At 45.0% G+C, this 26,864-nt stretch overlaps 1 protein-coding gene across 2 annotated transcripts in view; it reads right to left on the reverse strand.

Moving 5' to 3' along the window:
* ADGRD1 (adhesion G protein-coupled receptor D1) overlaps positions 1-26,864 on the reverse strand; it is a 128,753-nt gene that overhangs the window by 90,017 nt on the left and 11,872 nt on the right. For both annotated transcript variants that reach the window (XM_072983176.2, XM_072983175.2), the window contains 9 exons: positions 24,053-24,229; positions 23,080-23,334; positions 21,945-22,009; positions 19,197-19,352; positions 16,483-16,542; positions 15,575-15,692; positions 14,386-14,496; positions 12,650-12,725; positions 5,363-5,504 (listed from right to left, as the gene is read on the reverse strand). In XM_072983176.2, coding sequence (XP_072839277.2) covers positions 5,363-5,504; positions 12,650-12,725; positions 14,386-14,496; positions 15,575-15,692; positions 16,483-16,542; positions 19,197-19,352; positions 21,945-22,009; positions 23,080-23,334; positions 24,053-24,229 — 1,160 coding nt within the window. The remainder of the gene's footprint in view (positions 1-5,362; positions 5,505-12,649; positions 12,726-14,385; positions 14,497-15,574; positions 15,693-16,482; positions 16,543-19,196; positions 19,353-21,944; positions 22,010-23,079; positions 23,335-24,052; positions 24,230-26,864) is intronic.

Here is a 26,864-nt window from a genome sequence, read left to right on the forward strand (position 1 = left end):
TGGAGAAGGGAATATATAGGTACAATACTGTCACAGCACCACAGAGAGAGAGAGAGCTGCTGAGACAATCCCCATCCAGAAAAATACGTCGCTAAGATTGAAAGTGCCAATTTCGTTAACAGCCAGGTCTACAAGCCGTCCTCTGATGTGGTGCAGAGAGTCACCGAGCCAAAAAAAAAAGAGAGAGGAAAAACAATATAATCGCAACTTCAGGTTCAGCTGTCATGTTAATTTCTGAGGCGGAAAAACCACAGTCATGTCGCTTCATGCTGTTGTTCTTCACAAAGCGATTCTTCTCTTCTGGACGCTCTTGATGTGGCGAGGAGGCGAAGAGAAAACCACAGAAGCCACAGCTGGTGTGGACACACACACACAAAAGAAGCGGCTTCTTTTTGGTAGACAACACCCAGCTCTGGAAATTTATCCCAAGAGAGATTGGGTTGCCCTTTTTTTTCCACCATGTCTTCCCGCCCAGCGAGCAAATGTCATTTTTAGCCAGGCCATCATCTTCAGGCATCTAAGATGAGGGTGGGTGGGTTTGAGCTTTTGTCTTACAAAGCACCCCGGCCTCCACGGAGGGTAGAGAGAGATTTCCTTTTGAAGCGAAAAGGGGCAAGGGAGAAAAAAAGAAACTTCATTGTCAAATTCCAGCTTCTAAAATAAGAAATTCAAATGAAAACCTTCCTTGAAAAAAAATGAAAAGGGAAAGGGAAAAAGTCCTGAAAAACCTTTGGCTATGAAAAGCTTTAATTATTGAAAAAAAGTTTTGGCTTAGTTAAAATAAGTGTTCCATGCTGGCTCGGTCAGTTCCAAGGTCTGTAAGATGTTCAAAGATTTGTTTTTAGAAGCACTACGAGTACACCTTAAAGAGGAGTCCGTCTTGATCATCTCCTTGACTGCCCCCTCTATAAGCTGGCAAACCTCCCACAATGCATTGGGAAGCAACCAGCACCATCTTCCACAGAAAAGTAGCAGGGCTTATTCACCATCATCTGAGGGCACTTCATTCCAGATCAGACTATTCATGCTCTGTATTTACAATTCAGTTCTTCTTTGGTTCACTGCCAAAGTATTGATGCCTTTGAATTGTGGTGCTGGAGGAGGCTCTTGAGAGTCCCCTGGAATGCAAGGAGAACAAACCTATCCATTTTGAAGGAAATCAGCCCTGAGTGCTCACTGGAAGGACAAATCCTGAAGCTGAGGCTCCAAGACTTTGGCCATCTGATGAGAAGAGAAGACTCCCTGGAAAAGACCTTGATGTTGGGAAAGTGTGAAGGCAAGAGGAGAAGGGGACGACAGAGGATGAGATGGTTGGACAGGGTCATTGAAGTGACCAACATGACTTTGACCCAACTCTGGGAGACAGTGGAAGACAGGAGGGCCTGGCGTGCTCTGGTCCGTGGGGTCACGAAGAGTCGGACACGACTTAACGGCTAAACAACAACATTTACTATTCTGCCCTGTAGAGGTTCTCCAGGATCTTAAGCAGAAATCTTTTCGATCTTCTGCTACTGAGATCTTTTCAAGAGGAAATTGAAGCCAGCACACAAACCAGATGTCCTTTTACTGTGTGAACTCCTTGACCACCCCTTCCTCATTTTCTCCAGATCTTGGAGTGATTAAATCCTTTGAATTAATTAATCTGGTTTTAATCTGGAGCTGAAAGGAGGTATATCCCAGCTTCTAACTATATTGGAGATAACATTCAGCACTTGGGATAGTTCCTGCAAAGTTCACAGTAAAATCCGGAGCAGATCCACCAGCCGAGCAAAACAAGAGTCACCAAATACCAGTGGGATAAAATGATCTCCCTCTCTCTGAAGATGCAGTCTTTTAGATCTGCCCGGCTGATGCCATCAACTTTCAGATGAAGCCTAAGATCCTCTCAGCAAACAAAAGCATGTTTAAGAGCTGAGGACAATGTTTTCTCAGCTTCTCTCAGAAAGCAAGAGATGTTGACATCTCTGTTTGGTCCCAAACACATCCGACACCCAACGCCAAAGATGCTTGTCAACTAGAGAAAGGAGTTTTTGGAATACTTGGACTACAAACCCCATAATTCTCCATTCTTACAGACACCTAAATGTGGCTCAACTGGGAGAAAGGCCTCAATTTGGAAGGCTTTGTGGCTGAGCTGGGCCTAGCTCTGCCTAGCTTCCTGTTCAGAAAGAAAGCTCCCAGCTAACACTGGGGCAGGAACAGGAAGTTTGGATGGAACTAGGCCTAGCTAGGCCTCAATGCCGTCCCATTTAGGCCTTTTCTACCATAGTAGGAGGTGTCTTTGAGGTATATGTAAGTAGGAATCCTAGAATGAAGGATGATGGGATTTGTAATCTAAGGAATGCAAAAATCCCATCCTTGCTATCCAATTTCTGCACCAGAAATCACAGAGAGACGCCACAAGAGTAAGAGATGAATGGCAAGGCCATTTCTCGATGCTTATTCTACTGCCAGAAGCGTTTCGAGGCTGTTTCAAGAAAAACCATGTTTGCTGAATACATACATACTGAATAAAAGGCAATGTGCCATTCTTTCAGGGAGGAAAGCTGTATAAAGATATGGAACACAATAGCTATGTGTACAAACTCAGCACATTGCTAGAATATGGTCAGGCAGCGACAGAGCTGCTTCCCATTCTATCGAAGAGAAGGGGGAAATGTGTTATAATAAAAGCAATCCTTGAAGACAATAGGTTGCTTAATAGAATGCATTCGCAGATATCATTACTGCTATAAAATTAAACAGCTAGTTTATAGAATCCAAGCACAATGGGGTGTTAGCTTGATATCACTTATTGTAATGTACATATTTAGTGTTGCATAGATTGAGTGGTTTCAGCTCGGAAGCCTGTCTTCCTCCTAGCCACTATCATTTTGGTTTCTGTCATTCTGTCTTGCTCTAAGATCCTCTCTTGCTCAAATGGCTGACAAAATTAGAATTAAAATAGGGAGAACGTTTTCAGCTCCACAAAACCCAACAAAGGCCCAAAAGCTATCTGGCAAAATTCTTGGCAAATTCCAACCATGTCAGTCCATTTCCGCATATACCGTATTTTTCGGTGTATAAGACGCTCCCATGTATAACACGCCTCCCACTTTTCTAACCCAAAACCTAAATGGGGCTTAGCAAGTGTAGGGGGAAAGGGATCAAAGCACTGCAGTATCACTTTGATCCCTGCATTCCCCTCCACTTGTTTTTTTTCCTCTCCTCAGCTTGCTTCTGTGTATTAGACAACCCTCAATTTTTAGTCTAAAGATTTTAAACAAAAGTATAGTCTTATACATGGGAAAAATACGGTATGTTGTTCTTGTTGTTTAGTCGTTAAGTCGTGTCCGACTCTTCGTGACCCCCATGGACCAGAGCATGCCAGGCCCTCCTGTCCTCCACGGCCTCCCGGAGTTGGTTCAAACTCATGTCGGTCACTTTGATGACGCTGTCCATCCATCTTGTCCTCTGTCATCCCCTTCTCCTCTTGCCTTCACTCTTTATTGGTAAATTATGGCTGCCATCTTACCTTGTCATTGGACCTGAGCATGAAGACTGGTGGAAACTGACATTCAAGAGCCTCTTGCACAGAGTCCTGATCCCCCAGCCCTGGTCTACTCTGACACCAAGGGCTCCAGAAAGAGAAAGCTCTTCTTGCCATCTACCATCTGATTTAAGTGGAAATGGTGAACATTTCAGCACAGAACCGTCCATGTTACATCGTATGGGCTCAACTAAGGAACTACCACCCTTGCCTTAATCAGTTTCAGGGCTGTTTTGAAAAACAGGCTTCGTAGCGTGGAATTCAACAGCAAAGGAGAGACAGAAAAGCCAGCTCAGCAAAAATAACCTATACTTAAAATAGGCAGAAACGGGGTCAAGTAAAGGGTGAAGGTTTGAATCCGTCTGTGTTATTATTTTTTTACAGTTCCCAGAGCTCTAAAAGATCAAGTTATGATGTCGAAGTAATGAGGAACGACATGGATAATCACGCCTTTTCCAGTTGGGCTCTGCCCAAAACACACAGATTCCCTGAAAAAGTTTGACGCGCGGCCTCTTCCAAACCAAACCCTTCATTCCCTTCCAGTCGATCCTCTCCCTCCCACTCTTTTGCCTCGACCTGGTAAGATTGAGAGCTTTCCCAACGACGGGCAATGCAACATGTAGAGAAGGCATTGAGTCATGGAGGTAACCCTTTTCAAAATCAAAGTAGTTTGATGTCTGTCTGTGTAGGATCTAAAACTCAAATAGACTTGAAATCATCATCGTCATCAACAAGGTCTGCCATTGAGTCAGTTCTGATTTATAGCAAAGTTTTTCAGGCTTTTCCAAGTAGAGAACACTCAGAAATGGTTTATCCTTCCCTTCCTCAAGGGGTACCCTAGGACTGTAGCTTGCCCAAAGCTATATAGGCTGGCTCTTCTTGCAGGAGGCAGAGTAGGGGATCGAACTCTCAGCCTCTAGCTTCACAGGCAAATACCTGAACCATTGAGCTTTCCAGCAAGTTAGATAGAAAACAGTTGGTGCAATTTTTCTCAGGGTCAGAGATGATAAGAAATGGGATGGGGGGGTCACCAATTGGGGTGCATGATGTCCACCTCAAACAAGAACAGCCCAGTTGGATCTGACCAAAGGTACATTTGCTAGACATCCTGGTCAACCAGATGCCCGCATTGGGATATGATCGTAATAGCTCTTCCCTTCTATCATTTTCTAGGTAGCAGTGGTGTAGTGGAGGCAGGGCTCACCGGGTCAAACACCAGTGATTATTTTAGCAGCAGGATCTATGACTTCATCTTCTCTCACCCGCCACCACCAAATTGGATTTCCATGGTGACTTGCAATCATTTAAACAACCACTAAACACAAAATGCAAAAAAACAAACAAACCATAAAATGCTCCCCCACACAAATTTTGTTTCAAAAACATACACATCCATACACTATACATAAAGCTACATAAAAAGAAGAAGGGACAGCAGGATGCACAGTGAAATTTCAGGCACTGGGAACAGTACAGGGGTCACTCCTAGTTCTTTGATTCTAACAAAAGGGCAGGATGTACGGTTTCGTAAATCAGCACGAATTAAATCAAACAGAAGATTCACTGCTATCAAAATCCAAGACCAGACCTTTGCTTTCCCTAGGCTCTTCTGCTGTACCCATAACGGAAGCAACATGAATTATGAGCTCCAAGGTCCACTATCTGTGTAGTTTGTAAAAATCACAGAATTCCGGAATTCCGTACACTGAATCTCAAGACAAGGCTTTTCATGTTCAACCCCTAGTTTAGTTTCTTGTCTGTGAGTGCAGAGATACACACATCTGTTATCCGAGTGAACAAAAGAATAGGTTCAGCAAATGCCTCTTCACTTACCAGGGTGTGCCTCAGGTGGATGGTGATGAGAGGCGAACCCGACAGATTCTGGGACAACAGTGGTGGGGGCTCAACCTTCAAGGAGATGAGAAAGCTGGAGGCTGAGATCATACAGTCTGGGTAGGCAGCCACTTCAGGAATCCTGAGAAAGAAAAAAACAACATCATTGTAGTCACGGGGAAATTTTGCTTTGCGATGATCGCAGGGAAGCGATCATTGCAAAGCCCCCATTTTCGGCCAGCTGATCGGCGGCTTCAAAATGGCCGCCGGGTAAACAAAATGGCCGCCCGCTGTTTTCAGGCACCGATTCCTCGCTTTAGAGGCACCGAAAATCGCGGCGCTATGGAGGATCTTCGCTTAAAGGTGAGTTTTAAGCCCATGGGAATGCATTAATCGTGTTTTAATGCATTTCTATGGGCTTTTTATTTTCACTTAGTGATGTTATCGCTTAGCAGCGATTTTTTTCTGCACAAATTAACATCGCTAAGCGAGGCACCACTGTAAAATGAAATTTACTAAAGGAAAACTTCCCACAGCAAGAAATTTCAGAGTTTCATTCAGAATTAGATCCTTTTCAAAGTCTTCTTTTGGCATGTCGTTTGCAATCCGCTTACAAAAGAGGCCCATCTCATTAGGAAGCTTGCCAGCCATATTTTCCTTCCTTCCTTGAGGGAATTTTGACAAGCAATGTTGAAAAGTTAGTGTTGCTTTCGCTGCTTCTTCACCTTCTTTTTCAGTGCCTTTAGGAGACCAATGAGAAGTACAGAGGTCTCGGTTTAGTGCCTGACATCGCTCTTGTTAAATCATACACTATGTTATCTTCCCTCTGTGGAGTTCCAGATAGAGACAAGATTCTTGGACTTTCTAGACTGGAAATACCATCGTTGGAAGACTTTATGGTTTAACTAGGCCTAGTTCCACCCAGACTTCCTACTCATAGAGAATGTTCCCAGCTTGCACTGGGACAGGAACAGGAAGTTTGGATGAAGCTAGGCCTAGCTGAGTCTCAAAGCATCCATCCTAGTTTAGGCCTTTCTCCCAGGTGCATCACGTTTATTTATTTATTTATTTATTTATTTATTTATTTATTTATTTATTTATTTATTTATTTATTTATTTATTTATTTATTTATTTATTTATTTATTTATTAGATTTCTATCCCGCCCTTTTAGACAAAGTCTACTCCGGGCGGGTCCTGGAGATACTTGTAAATTACGTAGAATTCACGGAATGAAGCATGAACCAGGGCACAAAGGGGGGGGAGTTGTACAAAAATGCAAAAGTGGGATGGATATATTTGTCTTCTAGATTCACTGGTTCTCAAACTGGGGGCCCTCAGATGTTAATGGACTGCAATTCCCAGAAGCCTTCATCACTTGCTATGCTAGCCGGGATTTCTGGGAGCTGCAGTCCAAGAACATCTGGGGATGCAAGTCTGAGATATATCTAGATAGAGAGTTTTTAAGTGCTTTACTTTTGCCTTCCTCTAGGGCAGTGGTCCCCAACCTTGGGCCTCCAGATGTTCTTGGACTTCAACTCTCAGAAATCTTGGCCAGCAGAGGTGGTGGTGAAGGCTTCTGGGAGTTGTAGCCCAAGAACATCTGGAGGCCCAAGGTTGAGGACCACTGCTGTAGGGGACAACCTGGGACTGTGCAGCTTGCCCAAGACTACCCAGGCTGGCCGTACTCGCAGAAGGCACCGTGGGGAATCAAACTCCCAACCTTTGGCTCCACAGCCCAAGACCTAAACCATTGAGCTATCTCTACTGGGTCCATAAGACTGATTTGCCCATATTTTAAAAGATGAGATCTCTTTACAGGTGGCATTATGACTCAATTTAAAATTCTTTCCTGTGTTGGTGGAAAATTGGGCTAGATAAATTTCGTGACGCCGTCCCTACACCAGTGGGTCTGCCTTACCTCTTACCTCTTTTCTCTGTGGGAAATATTTTTTAAAAATATTCAGACCACATTAGCTGCAACAAATTATCGAGATAAGGCAAGCCCGGAACAGCTAACAAGCTGTAAATTATTGTTAAGCTGGCATTGAAATGTTGCACAGCCCTAACGTAATATCAAGCCTGCTAAAGAAGGTAGATTTCGAACAGTTTATCCGGACACCATATCTTTCGTTAACCTCACCTAACGAGGAGATTTGGGGATCTTCCATTTGCAGAAGGAAGAGAATATCCATTTGGGAACTGACTGGGGGGATTTGTAGAGTGGGAAAAAGTAATATTTCCAAGGACTGATTACATATTACAGACTTCTATAATTCTTCTTGAAGCCCAAGAGGAATTATATCTAGTTCTGCTTTCCCTGCTACTGGAGAGATAAGGGTGGGTGTTGAGTTTCATTTCACTTCCTAATATATAAATTCACAAACGTCTTCTGTGGGACAGAACAAACTTGATATTTTAAAAAGATTATTCTTGGGAGCAACAGATCGGTCCCTTCTTGGAATTGAACCCCGTTTCTAGTCCCAGTGAAAGCAGACAAGATGAATCAGTCCCTCGGTGGTAAGCCAACACTTACATTAAAACCCCGTTGTTTTAATTACTCCAGTTGGGATTAGCAATAAGATTTCGCCCAGAGTGATTTACTCATCAAAGTCTAGTTTTGAATCCCTGAATTACTACCCATATATATATCTAATCTCATCTCATCTCAACCAGCATTGCTGAGGAGACTGAAATTGAACAATTCTATGAAGATTTACAACACCTTCTAGAACTGACACCAAAGAAAGATGTTCTTCTCATTCTAGGGGACTGGAATGCTAAAGTAGGGAGCCAAGAGATAAAAGGAACAACAGGGAAGTTTGGCCTTGGAGTTCAGAACGAAGCAGGACAAAGGCTAATAGAGTTTTGTCAAGAGAATAAGCTGGTCATCACAAACACTCTTTTCCAACAACACAAGAGGCGACTCTATACATGGAAATCACCAGATGGGCAATATCGAAATCAGATTGATTATATTCTCTGCAGCCAAAGATGGAGAAGCTCTATACAGTCAGCAAAAACAAGACCTGGAGCTGACTGCGGTTCTGATCATCAGCTTCTCATAGCAAAATTCAAGCTTAGACTGAAGAGATTAGGAAAAACCACTGGGCCACTCAGGTATAATCTAAACCAAATCCCTTATGAATACACAGTGGAAGTAAAGAACAGATTTAAGGAACTAGATTTGGTGGACAGAGTGCCTGAAGAACTTTGGATAGAGGCTCGTAACATTGTCCAGGAGGCAGCAACGAAAACCATCCCAAAGAAAAGGAAATGCAAGAAAGCAAAGTGGCTGTCCAACGAGGCCTTAGAAATAGCAGAGAGGAGAAGGGAAGCAAAATGCAAGGGAGATAGGGAAAGTTACAGAAACTTGAATGCAGACTTCCAAAGAATAGCAAGGAGAGACAAGAGGGCCTTCTTAAATGAACAATGCAAATAAATAGAGGAAGATAACAGAAAAGGAAAGACCAGAGATCTGTTCAGGAAAATTGGACATATTAGAGGAACATTTTGCGCAAAGATGAACATGATAAAAGACAAAAATGGGAGGGACCTAACAGAAGCAGAAGACGTCAAGAAGAGGTGGCAAGAATACACAGAGGAATTATATCAGAAAGATGTGGATATCCCGGACAACCCAGACAATGTAGTTGCTGACCTTGAGCCAGACATCCTGGAGAGCGAAGTCAAGTGGGCCTTAGAAAGCCTGGCTAACAACAAGGCCAGTGGAGGTGATGGCATTCCAGTTGAACTATTTAAAATCTTGAAAGATGATGCTGTTAAGGTGCTACATTCAATATGCCAGCAAGTTTGGAAAACTCAACAGTGGCCAGAGGATTGGAAAAGATCAGTCTACATCCCAATCCCAAAGAAAGGCAGTGCCAAAGAATGCTCCAACTACCGTACAATTGCACTCATTTCGCACGCTAGCAAGGTTATGCTCAAAATCCTCCAAGGTAGGCTTCAGCAGTATGTGGACCGAGAAGTCCCAGAAGTACAAGCTGGATTCCGAAGAGGCAGAGGAACTCGAGACCAAATTGCTAACTTGCGCTGGATTATGGAGAAAGCCAGAGAGTTCCAGAAAAATATCTACTTCTGCTTCATTGACTATGCGAAAGCCTTTGACTGTGTGGACCACAGCAAACTATGGCAAGTTCTTAAAGAAATGGGAATGCCTGACCACTTTATCTGTCTCCTGAGAAACCTATATGTGGGACAGGAAGCAACAGTTAGAACTGGTCATGGAACAACTGAGTGGTTCAAAATTGGGAAAGGAGTACGGCAAGGCTGTATATTGTCCCCCAGCTTATTTAACTTATATGCAGAATACATCATGCGGAAGGCTGGACTGGAAGAAACCCAAGCCGGAATTAAGATTGCCGGAAGAAATATCAACAACCTCCGATATGCAGATGATACCACTCTGATGGCAGAAAGTGAGGAGGAATTAAAGAACCTTGTAATGAGAGTGAAAGAGGAGAGTGCAAAAAACGGTCTGAAACTCAACATCAAAAAAACTAAGATCATGGCCACTGGTCCCATCACCTCCTGGGAAATAGAAGGGGAAGATATGGAGGCAGTGTCAAATTTTATCTTCCTGGGCTCCATGATCACTGCAGATGGAGACAGCAGCCCTGAAATTAAAAGGCGCCTTCTTCTTGACAATAAATTATATTATTATTATTCTTGGGAGGAAAGCGATGACAAATCTGGACAGCATCTTGAAAAGCAGAGACATCACCTTGCCAACAAAAGTCCGAATAGTCAAAGCTATGGTTTTTCCTGTCGTGATGTATGGAAGTGAGAGCTGGACCATAAAGAAAGCAGACCGCCGAAGAATTGATGCCTTTGAATTGTGGTGCTGGAGGAGGCTCTTGAGAATCCCCTGGACTGCAAGGAGAACAAACCTATCCATTCTGAAGGAAATCAATCCTGAGTGCTCACTGGAAGGACAGATCCTGAAGCTGAGGCTCCAGTACTTTGGCCATCTAATGAGAAGAAAAGACTCCCTGGAAAAGACCCTGATGTTGGGAAAGTGTGATGGCAAGAGGAGAAGGGGACGACCGAGGATGAGATGGCTGGACAGTGTCTGCGAAGCAACCAACATGAACCTGACACAACTCCGGGAGGCAGTAGAAGACAGGAGGGCCTGGCGTGCTCTGGTCCATGGGGTCACGAAGAGTCGGACACGACTAAACGACTAAACACACACACTCATCTCATCTAATGAAGAAACCCAAGCAGCAGCCATGGATTGAGTCATCTCATGGATCAATGTTGGCCAACACAGCTTGGAAGCAACAGGCCTCCGGGGTATGGGTGTTTCATAGACCTGTCTAGAAATTCCTGCTATGGCCTCGTGGTCTCCCATCCAAATATTAACCACGCCTGACCCTGCTTAGCTTCCTGAAGTAGCCAAGGTGTTCCATGTCGGTAGCATAAGAATTCCATGTTTTAACATTGACATCACAGGAACACCTTCATCCTCTCCATGCTGGAAATACTGATTTTGGCTCGTGCGGATAATTTAAGATTTTCCGCCAGTTCCTTATTTTGGGCAGAATGCAGGGGGATTTTTTACCATGCATCGGGAAGGGTTTAAAAAGATGGAGTTGGAAAAATCACAGATAAATCTTGATACCTCGCTATTGAGCCGTGTCTTCTGAATCTCATCATTTTTCAACTGCACCAATTTTTCCCAACTGTGTGTCCACTTGCACACGCACACACACACATACACACACAAAGACTCAAAAATAGCAACATTCACAAATCCTCAGAAGTTAGGGTCAAGAATGTGAAACCGATAGATTATCTCAGCCCTCCTGAGAGATCCTTTTCAGAAGCTGTGATGGGGATGGAACACTGCAAGCCCTTCTTGGGCTATTCTGCCATTGAGCTACTAAAAAATCCTTAAACTGGCTTTCCTTTATTCAGTGTCCAGAATCTTTCAGAGTATAAGGTTTGGAGAAGTGAATGTCTTAGCTGTGATCTGTTGTTTTTGTTACGTGCCGTCAAGTCGCCTGTGACTCATGGCGCCCCTATGAATGAGTGATCTTTAAAATACCTTGCCCTCAACTGCCCCTACTCAGCTCTTGCAAACTCAATCCTGTGGGATCCTTTGGGGAGCCTGTCCATCTCATATTTGGTCTTCCTCTTTCCCTGCTGCCTTCTTCCCCATCATTATTGTCTCTTCCGGAGAATCCTGCCTTCTTAAGATGAGCCCAAAGTAGAACAGCCTCACTTTCAACATGTTTGCCTTCAGAGATACGTAGTTCAGGTTTGATTTTATCTGGCACCCACTTGTTTGTCTTTCTGGCAGTCTTTCTATCCAGAAAGCTCTCCTCCAGCCCCACATCTGAAAGGAATCAATTGATCTTGGACCCACTTGTTTGTCTTTCTGGCAGTTCAAAGTATCTGAAAAGCTCTTTTCCAGCACCTCCATGCATTTTTTTTGTATGAGATTACCTGCTTTGGGAACATTTCAAGTGAATTGATTGATCTTGAACCCATTTGTTTTTCTTTCTAGCCGTCTTTCTATCCGCAAAGCTCTCCTCCAGCACCACATTCCGAGCAAATTAATTTTCTCCCTGTCAAGCTTTCTTTACTGTCCAGTGTTCCAACCATATACAGCACATCCAGGCGTGTGTCTCAGTGTGAGCACATAGGCTTGGAAACATTCCCATGTCAGGAGTCAGGGTGAAACTATCATTTTGAATTAAAAAAAAAAAAAAGCAGGAACTAGATGGAACCTGCAGCTGTTATCTGCTTTGGCGATGGGGAAATGAGACCCACAGGTTATAGTAAAAAGCATACATGGAAAGGGATTGTATTTCATGGCTATGTTAGTTCAAGTCTCCCTTGTCTTATTCAAAGTGCAAAGGAGATAAGACCTTTTTTTACAAGAGGAGATTAGAACTAGTGGAAGGGTTGAGCCTCGCAAACCTTATGAGGGTTATTGTTTATCTAGGCAAAAGTCCAGATTGCTATCAAGCTTACCTAGTGGGAATTTCTCCTTTTTTACAAAGCTTCTTTTTCTAGCCCATAATGGCCCTCTCTGTTTTGGAAAGCTTTTTCCATTGCGAAAATGGTGTAGCGCTGTAGGACTACAGGCCTTCAAGAAATGGTCTCTACAACAGCCTCATAAGGTAGGCCAGCATCACCCCTATTAAGCAGGGCTAAGAAGCTTATGCAGGGTTCCGCATGCGAAACAATGATCATTATCCACAATCAGCCAAATATATAAATATATATATATTTATGTTTCGTTTTAAAACAAACTTACTTGGTGTCGGTCGGTTTGATTCTATCAAAGTACCGATGCATGGTGTGGTATAGAAGCCCCACAATGGTAATCCAGGCTGGTTTTTTTTGGTTGGGTGGGTGGGAGGCAAGATGACAAGAAAGGGAGAAAGAAGACAAAAATGTTTATTTATATGTCTGTGTTGAACCCTCTGAAAAACCAGGAAATCTCCATTTGAACTCTGAGCATCCTCTGACAGCCTGACCTGCCACTTTGCTGTTTTCTAGAACACTTTTTGGAAAATTAGTCCTGTTCCATGCTTACTCTCATAGGAGTGCTTCTGTTTTTTTACAACTAACTTGTGGCAGGAACCACAAAGTGACGTGGTGTGTTCAAGCAAGCCCTCCTCGGCCTTTATTGCTTTCGGCTCCGGGACAGAAAAAGCCGGCGCGCCTTCCTCCCAAAAATCCTCCTTGGAGCTCAGCATTCCTGCCTGCCTGCAATTCTCTCGTGAAGCAGATAGGCAACAGAGAAGCAAGCCGATTTAAGTTTACAAATCTGTTAGCGTTCCTTCCTTGAAAGGAGCGTCATTGATAAAAAGTGAGAATTACTTCCTAGGAAGCGCGTGCTGTCGAGTCATTTCTGGCTTTATGGTGATTCTAGAGATTCATCAAAATGTCCTGTTCGTGTCTTGCAAACTCAAACCAATGGCTTCCTTTACTACATCCATCTCTCTCACATTGGGTCCTCATTTCCTACTGTCTACTGCTTTCCCAGGCATGATTATCTTCTCTAATGAGTCGTGTCTTTTCATGACATGTACTAAGTACAGTAGTCAGTTTGATTCGATCTAGAACCCACTTATATGTCTAGCGAAATCATTGTCTAGCGAAAAGCAAATTGTCGTCTAGCGAAAATCGGTTTGCGAAGCAGGGACCAAACATTGTCCAGTGAAATTCCCCCATAGCAATCACTGTTTTGCGAATCGCTATAGCAATCGCAAAAAGTCAATGTCTAGCAAAAAAACTGTCATGCAGGGTAACTGTCTAGCGAGGCACCACTGTATATAGCCGAAATCCTAAACACACTTACTGAGGAATAAGCACCATTGCGCCGAGTTGGTTTTACTTTACAGTGGGGGTGGGGTGGGCAAACAACTCTCTAATTGCCAGACTCCAGTATCCATCATCCTTGGGCAATGTTAAATGTGATAGGAGTTGTAGTCCAGCAACTCCTGGAGCACAGAGCCTTCTGCATGCAAAACATGTTTTCTACCAGTGGAAGCTGGTGACTCTGAAGTCTCCAATTTAAGTCTGAACTTTAAAGGGGGCTCTCCAAGGTGCTGAAGGCCTTTTAGAGATAAGGTTCTGGCCCCCTTGGTGGGCTGCTATAAAGTTCAGACTCAAATCTGGAAGGCCATTTTGGAGTCAACATTTGGCTTTTGTAAAGTTCAGGCTCAAACCCGGAGCGGCCTCCCCCACTGCTTTGGGTGTCCTTCAACTCAAGTGAAGTTTTCTCTCCTTTTCTTTCTACCCGATCCGTTCACTCGGAAAGACCATGGATTAATGCTGGGACCTCTCAGAAAGTGCTGAGCTCCCAATCCCATGGAGGAAGCTGTTTTACACCAGATCAGCCCACGGGGATCCCTCTAGGCCAGAATTATCTACCCAGATCGCTCTTCTCCTGCTAGAATGGCTAGGTCCTCTGAAGACCGCTTTGGTCTGTTTTGTTAGCAAAGAACAACAATACTTCATCCCAAGCAGAGGCTGTTCCCTTACCTTTGTACTGGAAAGCTTCCCCAGGAATGGAAATATAACTTTGGCCTTGCAGAGGGAAACGGTAGTCAGGGACATTAAGGGGCTGTGGTGGGATTTTGACCAATGAATAATCTGTATAAAAATAGACACAAGGGTGTGGTAAGGATGGTGGTAAGGATGCATGAGATAACATGTATTGACCACTGTGAACGTGCATTCAGTTTGTAGAATGTTTGCAAAATTAAAGGTAAAGAAGGGGAGAGAAAATGCAAAATATTGCAGCACATTAAAGACAAGCTGATTTATTTCTTACGAGTGTTTGAGGATCAAAATGCACTTCCTTATTGTACATATTTTTATGAATTTGCATAAAATTTGCACACTGCAGAATTCTGCTTTTTTCCTCCCTGGGGCGCAGAATCACAGTCCCCTTGTTGCAGAATTTGGAATTTAGTTTCGCTTCTGGATTGCAACTCCCTTGAACCCCCGGCCATGCTGGCTGGGTTGGGTATGGGGCACAGATAGAAGAAGAAGAAGAAGAAGAAGAAGAAGAAGAAGAAGAAGAAGAAGAAGAAGAAGAAGAAGAAGAAGAAGAAGAAGAAGAAGAAGAAGAAGAAGAAGAAGAAGAAGAAGAAGAAGAAGAAGAAGAAGAAGAAGAACTTATTTGAATTTTGCACAGAATTTGAAGGTATTTTCGCAGGCTTTCAAGCACAGTGCCCATAGGATCCAGACAGCCCCGGCTAACATGGGCTAGGCGTGGCAGAATCTGGCTGCCAAGTGATAACTGCCATTACCCATCTGAAGAGAGCTAATCCAGTTCCACCAACTTGATTCCAAAAGGGAAATTTTATCTTGCTTCCTTTCACGCCTAGGAATTACATAACCACCGGATAGCTCAGTAGTTTAGGTCTCTGGCGTGGAGCCAGAGGTTGGGAGTTCGATTCCCCCACTGGGCCTCTTTGACAGGATCTGGACTTGATGATCTATAGGGTCCCTTCTAGCTCTGCAGTTCTAAGATGATTATTAAATTATAAACATTTTTGTGACGGATGTCTTCTCTTCCGCCCCCCCCCCAAATAAATGGGGGGAAAGACTGGAATGTTTCCTGCTTCTTGACAGTGAAAATCTGCAGGCGCGGAATTGTCTTATTGCGATTACCCAGACTTCCGTGGTGAGACAGGCGCCGGGATGCCAGCCAAAGAAACCTCACCTGCGGTGGTTGATGTGCCTTCGACCGCGATGGTGGAGGGGCTCCCTCCCAAACTGCGAGTCACGTGAAACATCACGCTGTCGATGGTTTCAATTAAACTTCCGGCGATTGGCACTGTCTGGAAACAGAAAATAAAGCCCCCGGATGAGTGGCTGGGCAGAACAGCCAGGAGAGGGACTTTTGATGCTGATCGGACCTTGGGAACATTCCTTTTTATGGTAGGACTACAAATCCCACAATCCCCATAGCCCTGCTTGGCCGAAGGACTCTGGGAAGGCTGGTGTAAAGAAGGCATTCATGTGCCCCCATTCATCACACACTACAGAGCCTCTATTTTACCCGCAAGAGTACATACACAATTGGATAGCTCAGTGGTTGAGAGGCTGGGTGTTCAAGTCCCCACTGGGAACCAGGACTGGACCTGATGATCTATAGGGTCCTTTCCAGCTCTGCCGTTCTAAGATTATGTAGTTTAGGTCTCTGGCTGCGAAGCCAGAGGTTGGGAGTTCGATTCCCCACTGGGCCTTCCTTGACAGGGGCTGGACTGGATGACCTCTAGGGTCCCTCCCAGTTCTGCCGTTCTCAGATTCTGTGATTAGTGTTTGGGAACGGACAGACGGTCGGGGAAAGGAGGTTGGGAGGGGTGCTTTAGAGGCGAAAAGGCGGCGGGTGTGCGAAATGGTTAAGAACACCCTCCCTTGAATCTTGTGTGTGTACAAATGACCAGATAGGCGGGATATTAAATAAATAAATAAATAAATAAATAAATAAATAAATAAATAAATAAATAAATAAATAAAAAACTCAGCTCCTCCTCTCCCCCCCCCTTTCTAATTTGCTTGCAAGAGAAAAATGGCATGGTGGGGGATGTTGGGTTCACACACAACGTAGACCCACCCAAGCGTTACCTGGGAATCGTAGGTGGAGTTCAGTAAAATCGACATACTTCCCACCAGTTGAAAGAAAACCTAGAAATAAACCAAACCAGGGTGATTGATTGTATTAAGGGCATCATTCCAGCCATCCACCCCAGTGTCCCTGAGGGCAGAGTTTGCAAACAAACAGATCCGCATGCAACTCACAGACTTCCTTGCCCAAGATTCAGCTCATTATGGATTGTGCAGTCGGAAATTTACTGATCCTAACAGCACAATAAAACTCCAATTACGTTAGCCTTCGTTCTATCTTCTCCAGCTCCAAAAAAAAGTGGTGATGGGGGGGGGAGAAGACGTATGCGGGAATTATATGAAACTACGTTTCTTTCCCCCCCCCCCTTTTAAATACTTTAAAAAATGAAGAGCAACCTTGGTTGAAAGTCCACGGACCCTCTTTTCTTTTTCTCCCTTCCACTCCTGCAGCCTGTCTCCCCTGTTTTTAATCAAACAGGGGAGACAGGCTGCAGGAGTGGAAGGGAGAAAAAGAAAAGAGGGTCCGTGGACTTTCAACCAAGGTTGCTCTTCATTTTTTAAAGTATTTAAAAGGGGGGGGGGAAAGAAACGTAGTTTGGGAAACAGAATAGATCTATTTTTTCTAACTGAAGGGACATTTGTAACGGAAAAGTGGCGGGTCTGCTCACAACCGTCCTCTGCGGATTTCATTCTGATTCCATCGTTGTACTGAGTTAGTTCAATCAAACATACTGTGGAAAGCCCTTTCAGGAGGAGTGGGGGGTGTAATTCGGTAGACAAATGGATATTTGGCATTACAGCAAAATCCAGGGTTCAAGATTTAGCATCTCCATGTAAGGATGAGAAAATCCTTTCTCTAGGTTTTGCTTAGATTGAGTTTCCAAGTGTCATTTGAGCAGAATGGCCCCCAACCTGGTGTCCTATATATTAGCTATAAATAAGCAGAGTTTATTGATTTCAACTATTTTTCCCCACCTTTCTCCTTAGAAAGGACCCAAGGCAACTTACATCATTAAAAGACAATACAGTGGTGCCTCGCTAGACGATGATAATCCGTTCCACTGAAATTGCTGTCTAGCGAAATCATTGTCTAGCGAAAAACATTGTCCAGTGAAATTCCCCCATAGGAATCACTGTTTTGCGAATCGCTATAGCGATCGCAAAAAGTCAATGTCTAGTGAAAAAACTGTCATGTGGGGTAACTGTCTAGCGAGGCACTACTGTATTTAAAGTTGGAAGTCAGTATACAAATATGTATCCACCCAAAGCTGTTATTAAAATAAATCTGATTGATCCTACTCCTTTCTGCTTCTGTCTTTTATGTCTCCTCTTCTTGTTGCTGAAACACATAGATGCTTGTCTTTGAAATGATTTCGCTTTAGGTTGACCTTAAACGACTTTCGCTCATAATGTTGGGAATGAACTCGATTTTAAAAGTGGAAATTGGGCCAGTGGGTTGGATCAGACCCTCTTTCTCCTCTCTCTCTCTCTCTCTCTTTTTTTTTTTTGTCAGGGCAAACGACTGATAACTCAGCTGGCTGGACTCATTTCTAGTGTCAGAGTACAATCCCTGTCAGAATCACGGCCGTCGTTCCAGACAGCATGAAAAGCAGAATAATCCGCCGGTCGCTGCAATCCCTGACAGAGTTTTGTGAGCTGAAAGGGGACTTCTCAAGCCTGGCCCAGTTCAAATCCTGCTGGCGTCGTCAGGCGTTAACACACAAAAGGAGAACGGAAAGGCAGAATACAGCAGCTAGCTTAGTCAGATAATGGGGCCGGTTACAGGAAAATCCATAGAGGTCAGCACAAATTCTGCAGTCACGCGGGGTTAATGGCTTGCCATCAGAGTTTGGGAAATGTCCCACAGCCTAGATATCCCAGGAGAAAATGTTCCTTTTTTGGGAGGCACTACATGGCCCAGAATCCCCTTCCCAGTTGGGTCCTTTTTGGCGATGATATCATGGGGAGCTTTTCCACAGGCCAAGCAAAGCTCTCCCATGAGGTGGTCACCTCAGGCGACAACTATTCGGAGTTGGCAGCAAATGATTGGCAAACCAAGCTGCCCGTCCTATAGCATTCCCTTATTTACTTAAGCTGATCTGCTGACTTTTGGTAGCCCAACACCAGTATTAAAGAATGGTTTGAAAGTGGGTTTGGCTTCTGTACGTGGAATGGGAAGGACGCCATCTTGTTCCTCAGCTCAGGCAACTCCCATTCCAGGGGTGCTGTGAACCCATGTTGGGCTTTGATGTGACCATTCCAGGAGCTATCCAAGGTGCTGAACCCTGTCAAGTGCAGACAAAAACATGGAGTGGAATCACAGCCCCCCTGGAACGGGAGTCACCAGCCACTGATCCTTCAGGCCGCAAGTGGTCCTGAACTGCCTCCACTTCGAGGTGATGGAAGTAAAAAGAGAGAGCAGAATGACTTTTGTGGCACTCACATGCATCGTTTTCGTTCCACAACCCACCACGTTCTCCTCAGCCTAAAAACACAAACCCTCACAGCTGACTCTCCTTGGACAGTGGACATTTGCCGTAGCATCCTGTCGAAGAGGTGAAAGCAATTTGGCCCCCACAAATGGACAAATCGCCTCAGCAAATGGACTAACGTATGGAAGAAACCTCTTCCGTCCGTTGACGTATCGCTGGAGAAAGACTGACAAACTCAAATCGGCGAACTGTGAGGAGTTTGCTGGGTAAAAGGAAACTTACCTCAGTGAGGTTGAAGGCCACATCGGCCGTGAGAGATTTTTTGGGTAAAGCCTGGGAGATGTTTCCCAGATACTCCAGCATGGCATCCCGTTGGTCGAAGTGTCCTCTCATTTCCGTAAGGTTCGTTATGATGGGCTGGTAGGCATTGTCGGAGAGCTGAAAGATTGGTACCAAGAATTACTACATGAGCTGCGTCCTCGCATCTTGGAAATAAATGGCTGTCCAGCTCTTCTCAATATTAAGGCCACCAAACAGAAGTCACAGAAGACCTCAATGAAATAAAGTTCCTGAGGAGAAACAACGCTCAAAAAGTTTGTTTTTTTGGCGGTGTGATAACTACCAGAACCCATGGCCATAGCAACAAACATAAACACTGTGAACCTCTGAGGAGAGAAAAACAAGATGGCGTCAGGATTCGGCCAGTTGGCATGGAGGACTGAGTCTTCTAAATCCTTTTTGCTCATGGTTGGTTTGTCCCCACTGGGGACAAAGCCAACATACAACGGGTTGTTCCCTAAATGTTCCTCATGTTTTTGACCCCATCTCCTGGAATGAGGCTCCATCACAGGACAATGTGGGGCACTCAAAATGGCAGACATGCAGCCAGTTTGAAGCTCCGTCATGGCTCTGGGAGAGAAGTCTTTCTGGGTCCTCGTAATCCAGTCTGGAGCTTGACCTGATGTCTGCCTGTTTTCCCAAGCAGGGCATACCAGTCATGTGTTTCATCCTGTCATCTGCCATTCTAAGCTACACCCCCTCTGAACATGGAGGTTCTACTTCTCTGTCTGGACTACTGGCCCCCGGCTGCTCCACTGGGCATCAGCCCCTGTCAGACTTGTAAAGCATTCTGTGCAACCACGGTCGGGCACACACACACACACACACACACACACACACACACAAACACACACAAGCCACATGGAGACACAAATGACTATTTCACCACCTTTCCGAACCAGACTGGAACTCACCACAGTAAGAGATTCCTAACAGCTAGTGATGTGAAAGCGGGTTTTCAAGGAGGGGAGAAATACATCGGCCTGCATACTGAGAGAAAATTGCTCTCCTTCTCATTCAGGCTAAACACACTTGATGACAGCGCCATCAAAGTCCCATTAGCTGCGTCTTGTTCATTTCAGGACTAGCTGGATAAGAACTGGATTTTTGATGGGAAAGGATAGAGGTTGGGGCGATCGCTCTGGCAACCAAATGCTTTCAAGTCCAGATTTACAGCTCACATACTTTGGGGACATTAACCTGCTATTACTTCGGTCCACCCTCCAGACGGAGGGAGGAGTGACTTTTAAGTCTGGACACTTAAAACCAGACCTAATTCACAGGCTGGGAGAGAAAACTTTTATGCAGTTCTGAGATGTCAATTTTTGCCCTTTGGAGGGTTTTGCAGGTGGTATCCTGGCTCCAGAATAGGGTGCAAGCATGCCTATGTTTGTGACCTCTGGAACCAAATTCTGCACTTTTTTAAATTGTCCTAACTGCAGAGTGATTTATTTAATATTTCTTCCATATGCTGCTTCTCGGCACAATCCCAACGCTTAGATACACTGGCTGTTGGGGGTTAAGAGAAGACAAGAAGCATCTTCTGCCCACGGAATCCTCCTCAGCCCACTGATTGCAGAAATCTGCCAGCAGAAAAATTTAAAGAAACAGAAGCAAAGGAGAGTGACGCAGGGGAGAAGCAGAGTCACACTGACTCCAGACCCTCTCCAGACGATCAGATACAGGCACAACGCTAGGGCGAAATTAGGCCAGGGTAAGAGAAACCCTAAATAATTTCCAACCTCTCTCCACTGGGTCTAGGATCGATTTGAAACAGCTTCTGTTGGCTTCATGCCAGCTCAGCGGGACCGTCACCATCCTGGCCAGTAAGAAGAAGCTCCTTCTCCCTAATACGGGGGCTCAAGGTGACTCCGAACAAGATTTTTTTAAAGAAACCAAATAAAAATGGAAAAATGGTGGAGTTGTTGCAACCTCGCATGCTACCTTTAATGGATGTGACTGGGAGGGACCTTGGGTATCTGTCAGTCACTAAGAGCACTAACCAATAGTTCCTTCCCTGCCTCCTTTTTTTAAAAAAAAGACAGCCCCGCCTCTCTGCTCTGTTTCTGTTTCTCTCCCTTTTCTTTTCTCTGTGGACAATATGTTGAAAATAGTCAGTGAGTCAGTTGAGGGCTGGCTGCTGAAAGCAAGAAGTCGTGTTTGCGCTAGGTTTGCTGTTTCATCTCTTCAGTTATAAGTAAAGAACATGGTTTTATTCTTTCTCCTTCAAACATCTCAGAGTCAATTAGTGAGACTGGAAGTGACAGTTGATGAGGAAAAGGGGTGGACTAATCTGGGGAACCTGCGGCTATTCTGCCCTGTCAGTTCCTGCACTTCTGCTAGAGGAATTGAACGAAAAACATGAAGCTCTGCAACAATTTATTCCAGAAACAGTATTTGAAATTAAATTCTATCGAACTAAAACCGTTTAAGACACCTAGGAACATACAGCCCCTAATCACAAAGAGCCCCTTCAAAGGAAACCAGACATTTGTTAAAATCCTGCCTTTAAATTTCTTTTAAAAAGTGATCTCGTATCTGGATTTCCTCTTTTCCTGCTGCCTTCCACTTTTCCCAACATTATTGTCTTCTCAGGATGTGCCCCAAAGAAGACAGGCTTAGGGTTAGTTAGTTTTTTTGTTCCCATCACAAACACCGCGCAGTTCATAGGAGAGACTTCCAGGTACCTACCATTGGAAAAGTCGCTGAAGCCTGTCGTCCCCATGGCGCTGTCGAAGAAAACGAAGCGTGGTCACCTAGAAACAGAGAAAGGTACATGTACGAAATATTGCTGCGATGGGAGACAGAAAAGAAACGAAACGAGGGGAAACCAAAGATGAGTCCTGACAAATCCTTGTAAAAATCAGGCCATGCTTGCAAAATCTGCTCATAGTTTTGCTTGACGCCGAGATTCTCCTGGACAGAACCGGTTGACTTGAGTGAACAAGCAGATGGTCAACACGGCCAAGGTATCTTAGATACCAAAGTATCTTAAAGAGTCCTTTGCAAGCTGACCTCTACATGCTCAGCTCTTAAAAGGGGGACCCTGCTCTAACATGGAGGGAGCAGGAGACTCCCTCGCTGCCATTTTGTAGAAATCAAGGCCAAACAAGGGTAGGCAAAAAATAAATATCGGTGAAAAATGTGCCCTTTTTTTTGCCTATCAGTTTGAGACTTCCACAACCAACCTGGCCGTGTTTCATTTTCAGGAATGAATTTTTGAGATAGTCAAAAAGAAAAAGCAGGCCTATTTCTCAGAGGGAAAGAAAGGTTGTTGTTGTGTGTGTGTGTTTCCCCCTTCTTTGCCTTCTCCGGACAAAGGTCCTGATTGAATGAATGAGTTTCCCTTTGTTTTAAGATGTCTATAGAGATTAGACCGGGGTTTCCCAACCTTGGTTCCTCAGATGGACTAGAACTCCCAGAACTCCTGGCCAGCGTACCTCGTGGTGAAGGCTTCTGGGAGTTGTAGTCTACAAACATCTTTGGGGGGACCCATGGTTGGGAACCACTGGATTAGAAAGTTCTTTTTAGTACTAATTTGTTCCCATTTGTGGTTACAGTGTTGGAAAAGCGACCCATCGTGGTTGCGAATTTTAGTGTTGAAAAGGGATGATTACACTTCTCCTTTTTCATTTATTTTGTATCTAAAACAGGGTTGTCTACCGTCAAAAGGAACTCAGACTCTGGATTTAATCCAGAAACTTCAAAGCTTGCTTAAGGAAGGACAGCTTTTCCAAACTCACAGAGAATGTTTGGGGCGTCTTGTTTTTTGATCCATGCATGGCCTCTCCCCTTTTGCCAGGAAACGGGGAGCATCAACGCTTACCTACAGCCGCTGTAAAATACTGCTCAATCTCCTTTGGGGTGAGGACTCTTTCCCATATGATGAATTCATCAAACGCCCCGTTGATGTAACGGGTGGCCTGGTCCCCCTCGGATCCCATCAACATATTGGAATTGGAGTCATCGTAGCTGTAGAACAGCGTTCCGTTGGGGTCCATGGTGTTCAAAGTCCCGTTGACGTAGACTTTCAAACCGTCTTCAGATTTCCAGGTAAACAACACATGTGTCCAGTGGAGACCTGAGAAACCACAGGAAGAAAACACAGAGACATAGGCCAGGATCCTAGAACTATAGCTGAGGCCAATTGCGGCTAATTGTCAGGATGTCAGGAAACCGCTGGATAGAACAGTGGTTTCGATCTCTGGCTGTAGAGCTGGAGGTTGGGAGCTCCATTCCCCACCTAGCCTCCTTGACAGGGGCTGGATTACATGATCCACTGGATCACTTTAGGTTCTGCAGTTCTAAGCCGATGATGATCTCGGCCATCTATTCAAGTGTGTGACCAGGCTTGTGACTGAGAAGCACACTGGCATCTCGTCAATTAGCCACCAATGGCCAATACGGGCTGCCCATCATTCTGCACGCATTCAAACCTTAGGAGAAGATCAGTAAGATTTTTAGCTACGATGATATGAACAAGCATGAATAGACTCTTTCTGGAGCAGCAGAACCAGGACAACAAAAAAGGATCCAGTCCTGCAACCAGTGGAGGTAGCGGCACGTTTTGGAAGAGATTCACCATGATGATCCCATAGCTACGCCCTACAAGGAGAATCCAAATCCTCGGTCTATTGATGTTGACCGTATCATTCAATCAGTTCTACTCATCCCCGTCTCCACGAGGAACCGATCTTTTGCAAATCAAACGGGCGATTTCTTGTAGTTTCTCAATCCCGTATTTGTTTACTGCCGGGAATGGAGAGAAAAAGCCAAACACAGAAAATAAATAAAGTCACCTGGCGGGATGAAACTGGCCTCCCATTTCTTCGAAATCTGCCGGTTAAACAACTCCACGGAGCCTTTGCTTTTGCTGAAGTAGACTTTAAATCCGCTGGAAAGCACTTGATCGCCGTACGCGGGCGGCGGCTTTGTCTGTTGCTCTTGAGTCTTCCAAAAGAAGGAGAAGGTTACACCTGAAGGAGGTGAGAGAAATAAGACAGGGTTTTGTCCATCAGAAGAAAGAAGAGGGAAGGCAACCCTACCCAAGTACTGTTCTGGGGTGTGAAGAACATTTACAACAGGGCTAATTGACTCCATAGACTGTTGAAGGACTGGTCCCCAGCATGTGTTGCCCAAGGCAGTTGATCCAGTCTGCTCAATGGTAGAGCCGGACTTACATCCTTCCATGTTCAAACTTGGTAAAGGTAAAGGTTCCCCTTGACATTTTTAGTCCAGTCGTGTCCAACTCTAGGGGGCGGCGGTCACCCTGCTTTTCAAGCCATAGAGCCAGCGCCTGTCCGAAGACAGTTTCCGTTGTCACGTGGCCAGCGTGACTAGGGAACACCGTTTTACCTTCCCACCGATGTGGTACCTACTTATCTACTTGCATTTGCATGCTTTCGAACCGCTAGGTTGGCGAGGAGCTGGGACAAAGCGATGGGAGCTCACTCCATCGCGTGGATTCGATCTTACGACTGCTGGTCTTCTGACCCTGCAGCACAGAGGCTTCTGTGGTTTAGCCCACAGCACCACCACGTTCAAACTTGGAGCTTCTGCTAATTATTCCTTTCTTTCCTAAATTTATATACCACTCCCCTAGTGCAATGCCCTCTTCTGAGCACTCAACGGCAGGCAGGCACTCGCAAACCGTCAAATTAAAACAAAACACACCGCTCCTAACAATAGACCCAGAGTGGCGCAATTTATATGCTAATCCACTTGTTCCAATACTAACAAATCTAATTGATGCCTGAGACCTCCACTAATCGTCTTTACATGCTAACGAGTGGTTTCCTTGGCTGTCCCATGAGCTGCCTCCTGTTGGTTTGAAAAGTCAAGGAGGTGTTCGTTGGGATCCAATTGGAAACTTGAGGAAAAGACCCATTGAGCTCAAATGGAGGGTCGCAGGGTTTGGGAGAGACGGCTTAGTATCTGAGAAAAGGCCATTATACAGGCTGTGCAGAACGCATGGAATATTGACAGGCCTCTGCAGGCTGCCCGAGGGATCCGCTCTGTACTCTTCATCTGGATGCGCGTCAGAGCAACCTCGTTACCACTGTTCCATACACCAAGCAAGCTGTGTTACTCAGCGGCTGCGATAATCTTTTCCACAAGGAGGAAAACGCAGGGGTGTTTGGACATTCCCCCTAGCAGCTTGGATTATTATTATTTTAGCCCCGCTGCGTTTGGTATTTTTCTTGGTGGAAGGAAGTGTCCCACGCAGAGGAAAAGACCGTCAGCCTTTGGTGGGGTTTGAAGTTCGCGAGACTGGCTTCCGTCTTTCTTTGCACTTTCTCCCACATGGACGCCGTTTAATGCTTTGAAGAGTCCAGGCTTGAAGAGGGCTCAGTCAAAGCTGGCTGGACAGCTTGGGAGTTTAGGTCTCTGACCGCGGAGCCAGAAGTTGGGAGTTCGATTTCCCCCACTGGGCCTCCTGGGAGAAGAGCCAGCCTGGGTAGCCTTGGGCCAGCTGTACAAGTCGCAGGGTGCCCCCTAGAGGTAGGGAAGGGTCAACCACTTTGGAGTGTCCTCTACCTGGAAAACCCTGGACAAGGATCATCATAGGTCAGAATCAGCTTGGCAGCGCATGATTTATTACTAGCGCATAATGACGGCATTAAACATCCACAGCAGCAGAGAGCTTCAGACGGAGAGCAGTTACATAACTTTTGGTCCTAACTAGAAGGGTCTGCTGCCATCACACTCAGCCGCATGGTGTAGGCAACGATGACAGCTGTGTGGGAGGAGCCACAAAGGCGGTGGGTTCCAGCCAGGCCGATGGACAGGCCCTTGTTTTCTCAAAAAAAAAAAAACCCTCCACGAGCAAGCCAGGTGGATCTGCTCGCACCCCCTCTGTCTCCCCCAAATGCAGCTTCCTTCTGGAGAAGCTCGAGATGCGTCTTCTTTTTCTATTACAGCCGTGTTGTGTTATGTGTCTACTTCCCAGGGAATCATCTCTCCTGCCAAGTACAGGCACACCGCGGGGGAAATAAACATTGATCGGCTTGCAACAACAGATTTTTATGACAAGAAGAAAAGGATGCAAAAGAAGTGTGCGTTAAGCCAGCACTGGCTTCCCTGGGATGCACAAAAGGGACACATTTTTAACCACCAGGCACTGAATTGTGTAATAGCGCCACTTTATGCGTCGCCAAAGGAAGGCGACACAAAAGAGGACATAAATCGGCATCAAATGGAAGGACCGGTTGCAGGGTTTTTTCAATTTCTGGTTACATTCCTCTCACTGTGCAACAGAAGTACAGGGATTCAGAGAGCAAAATGGCTTCACGTTCCACAGAGTAGTCCTTTCCATTTCACATTTGCTGGCACTTACAGTCTCAATAGCCCATGAATAAGAGAAAGAATAAAAGGCTTCACTACTTACGATTGAACAGATCAAGCAGCAAACTGACCAACATGGCTGCTTTCAACAACAGAATTCAACAGATCTCTTGAGGGGAAAAAGGCACTGAGCAGAGAGATGAAGCTTTCTTTGAATCTCTATGTATAAATGAGGGTATAGAGTTCTAAACAAAGCAGCATCTTCTTCTGCGCCCCTTTTTAGTGAGGCTTATCATTCTTGACGATGTGGAACAGGCCACTATTTAT

Source organism: Pogona vitticeps, chromosome 14 (genome assembly GCF_051106095.1).
Source record: "Pogona vitticeps strain Pit_001003342236 chromosome 14, PviZW2.1, whole genome shotgun sequence".
Lineage (NCBI taxonomy): Eukaryota > Metazoa > Chordata > Lepidosauria > Squamata > Agamidae > Pogona > Pogona vitticeps.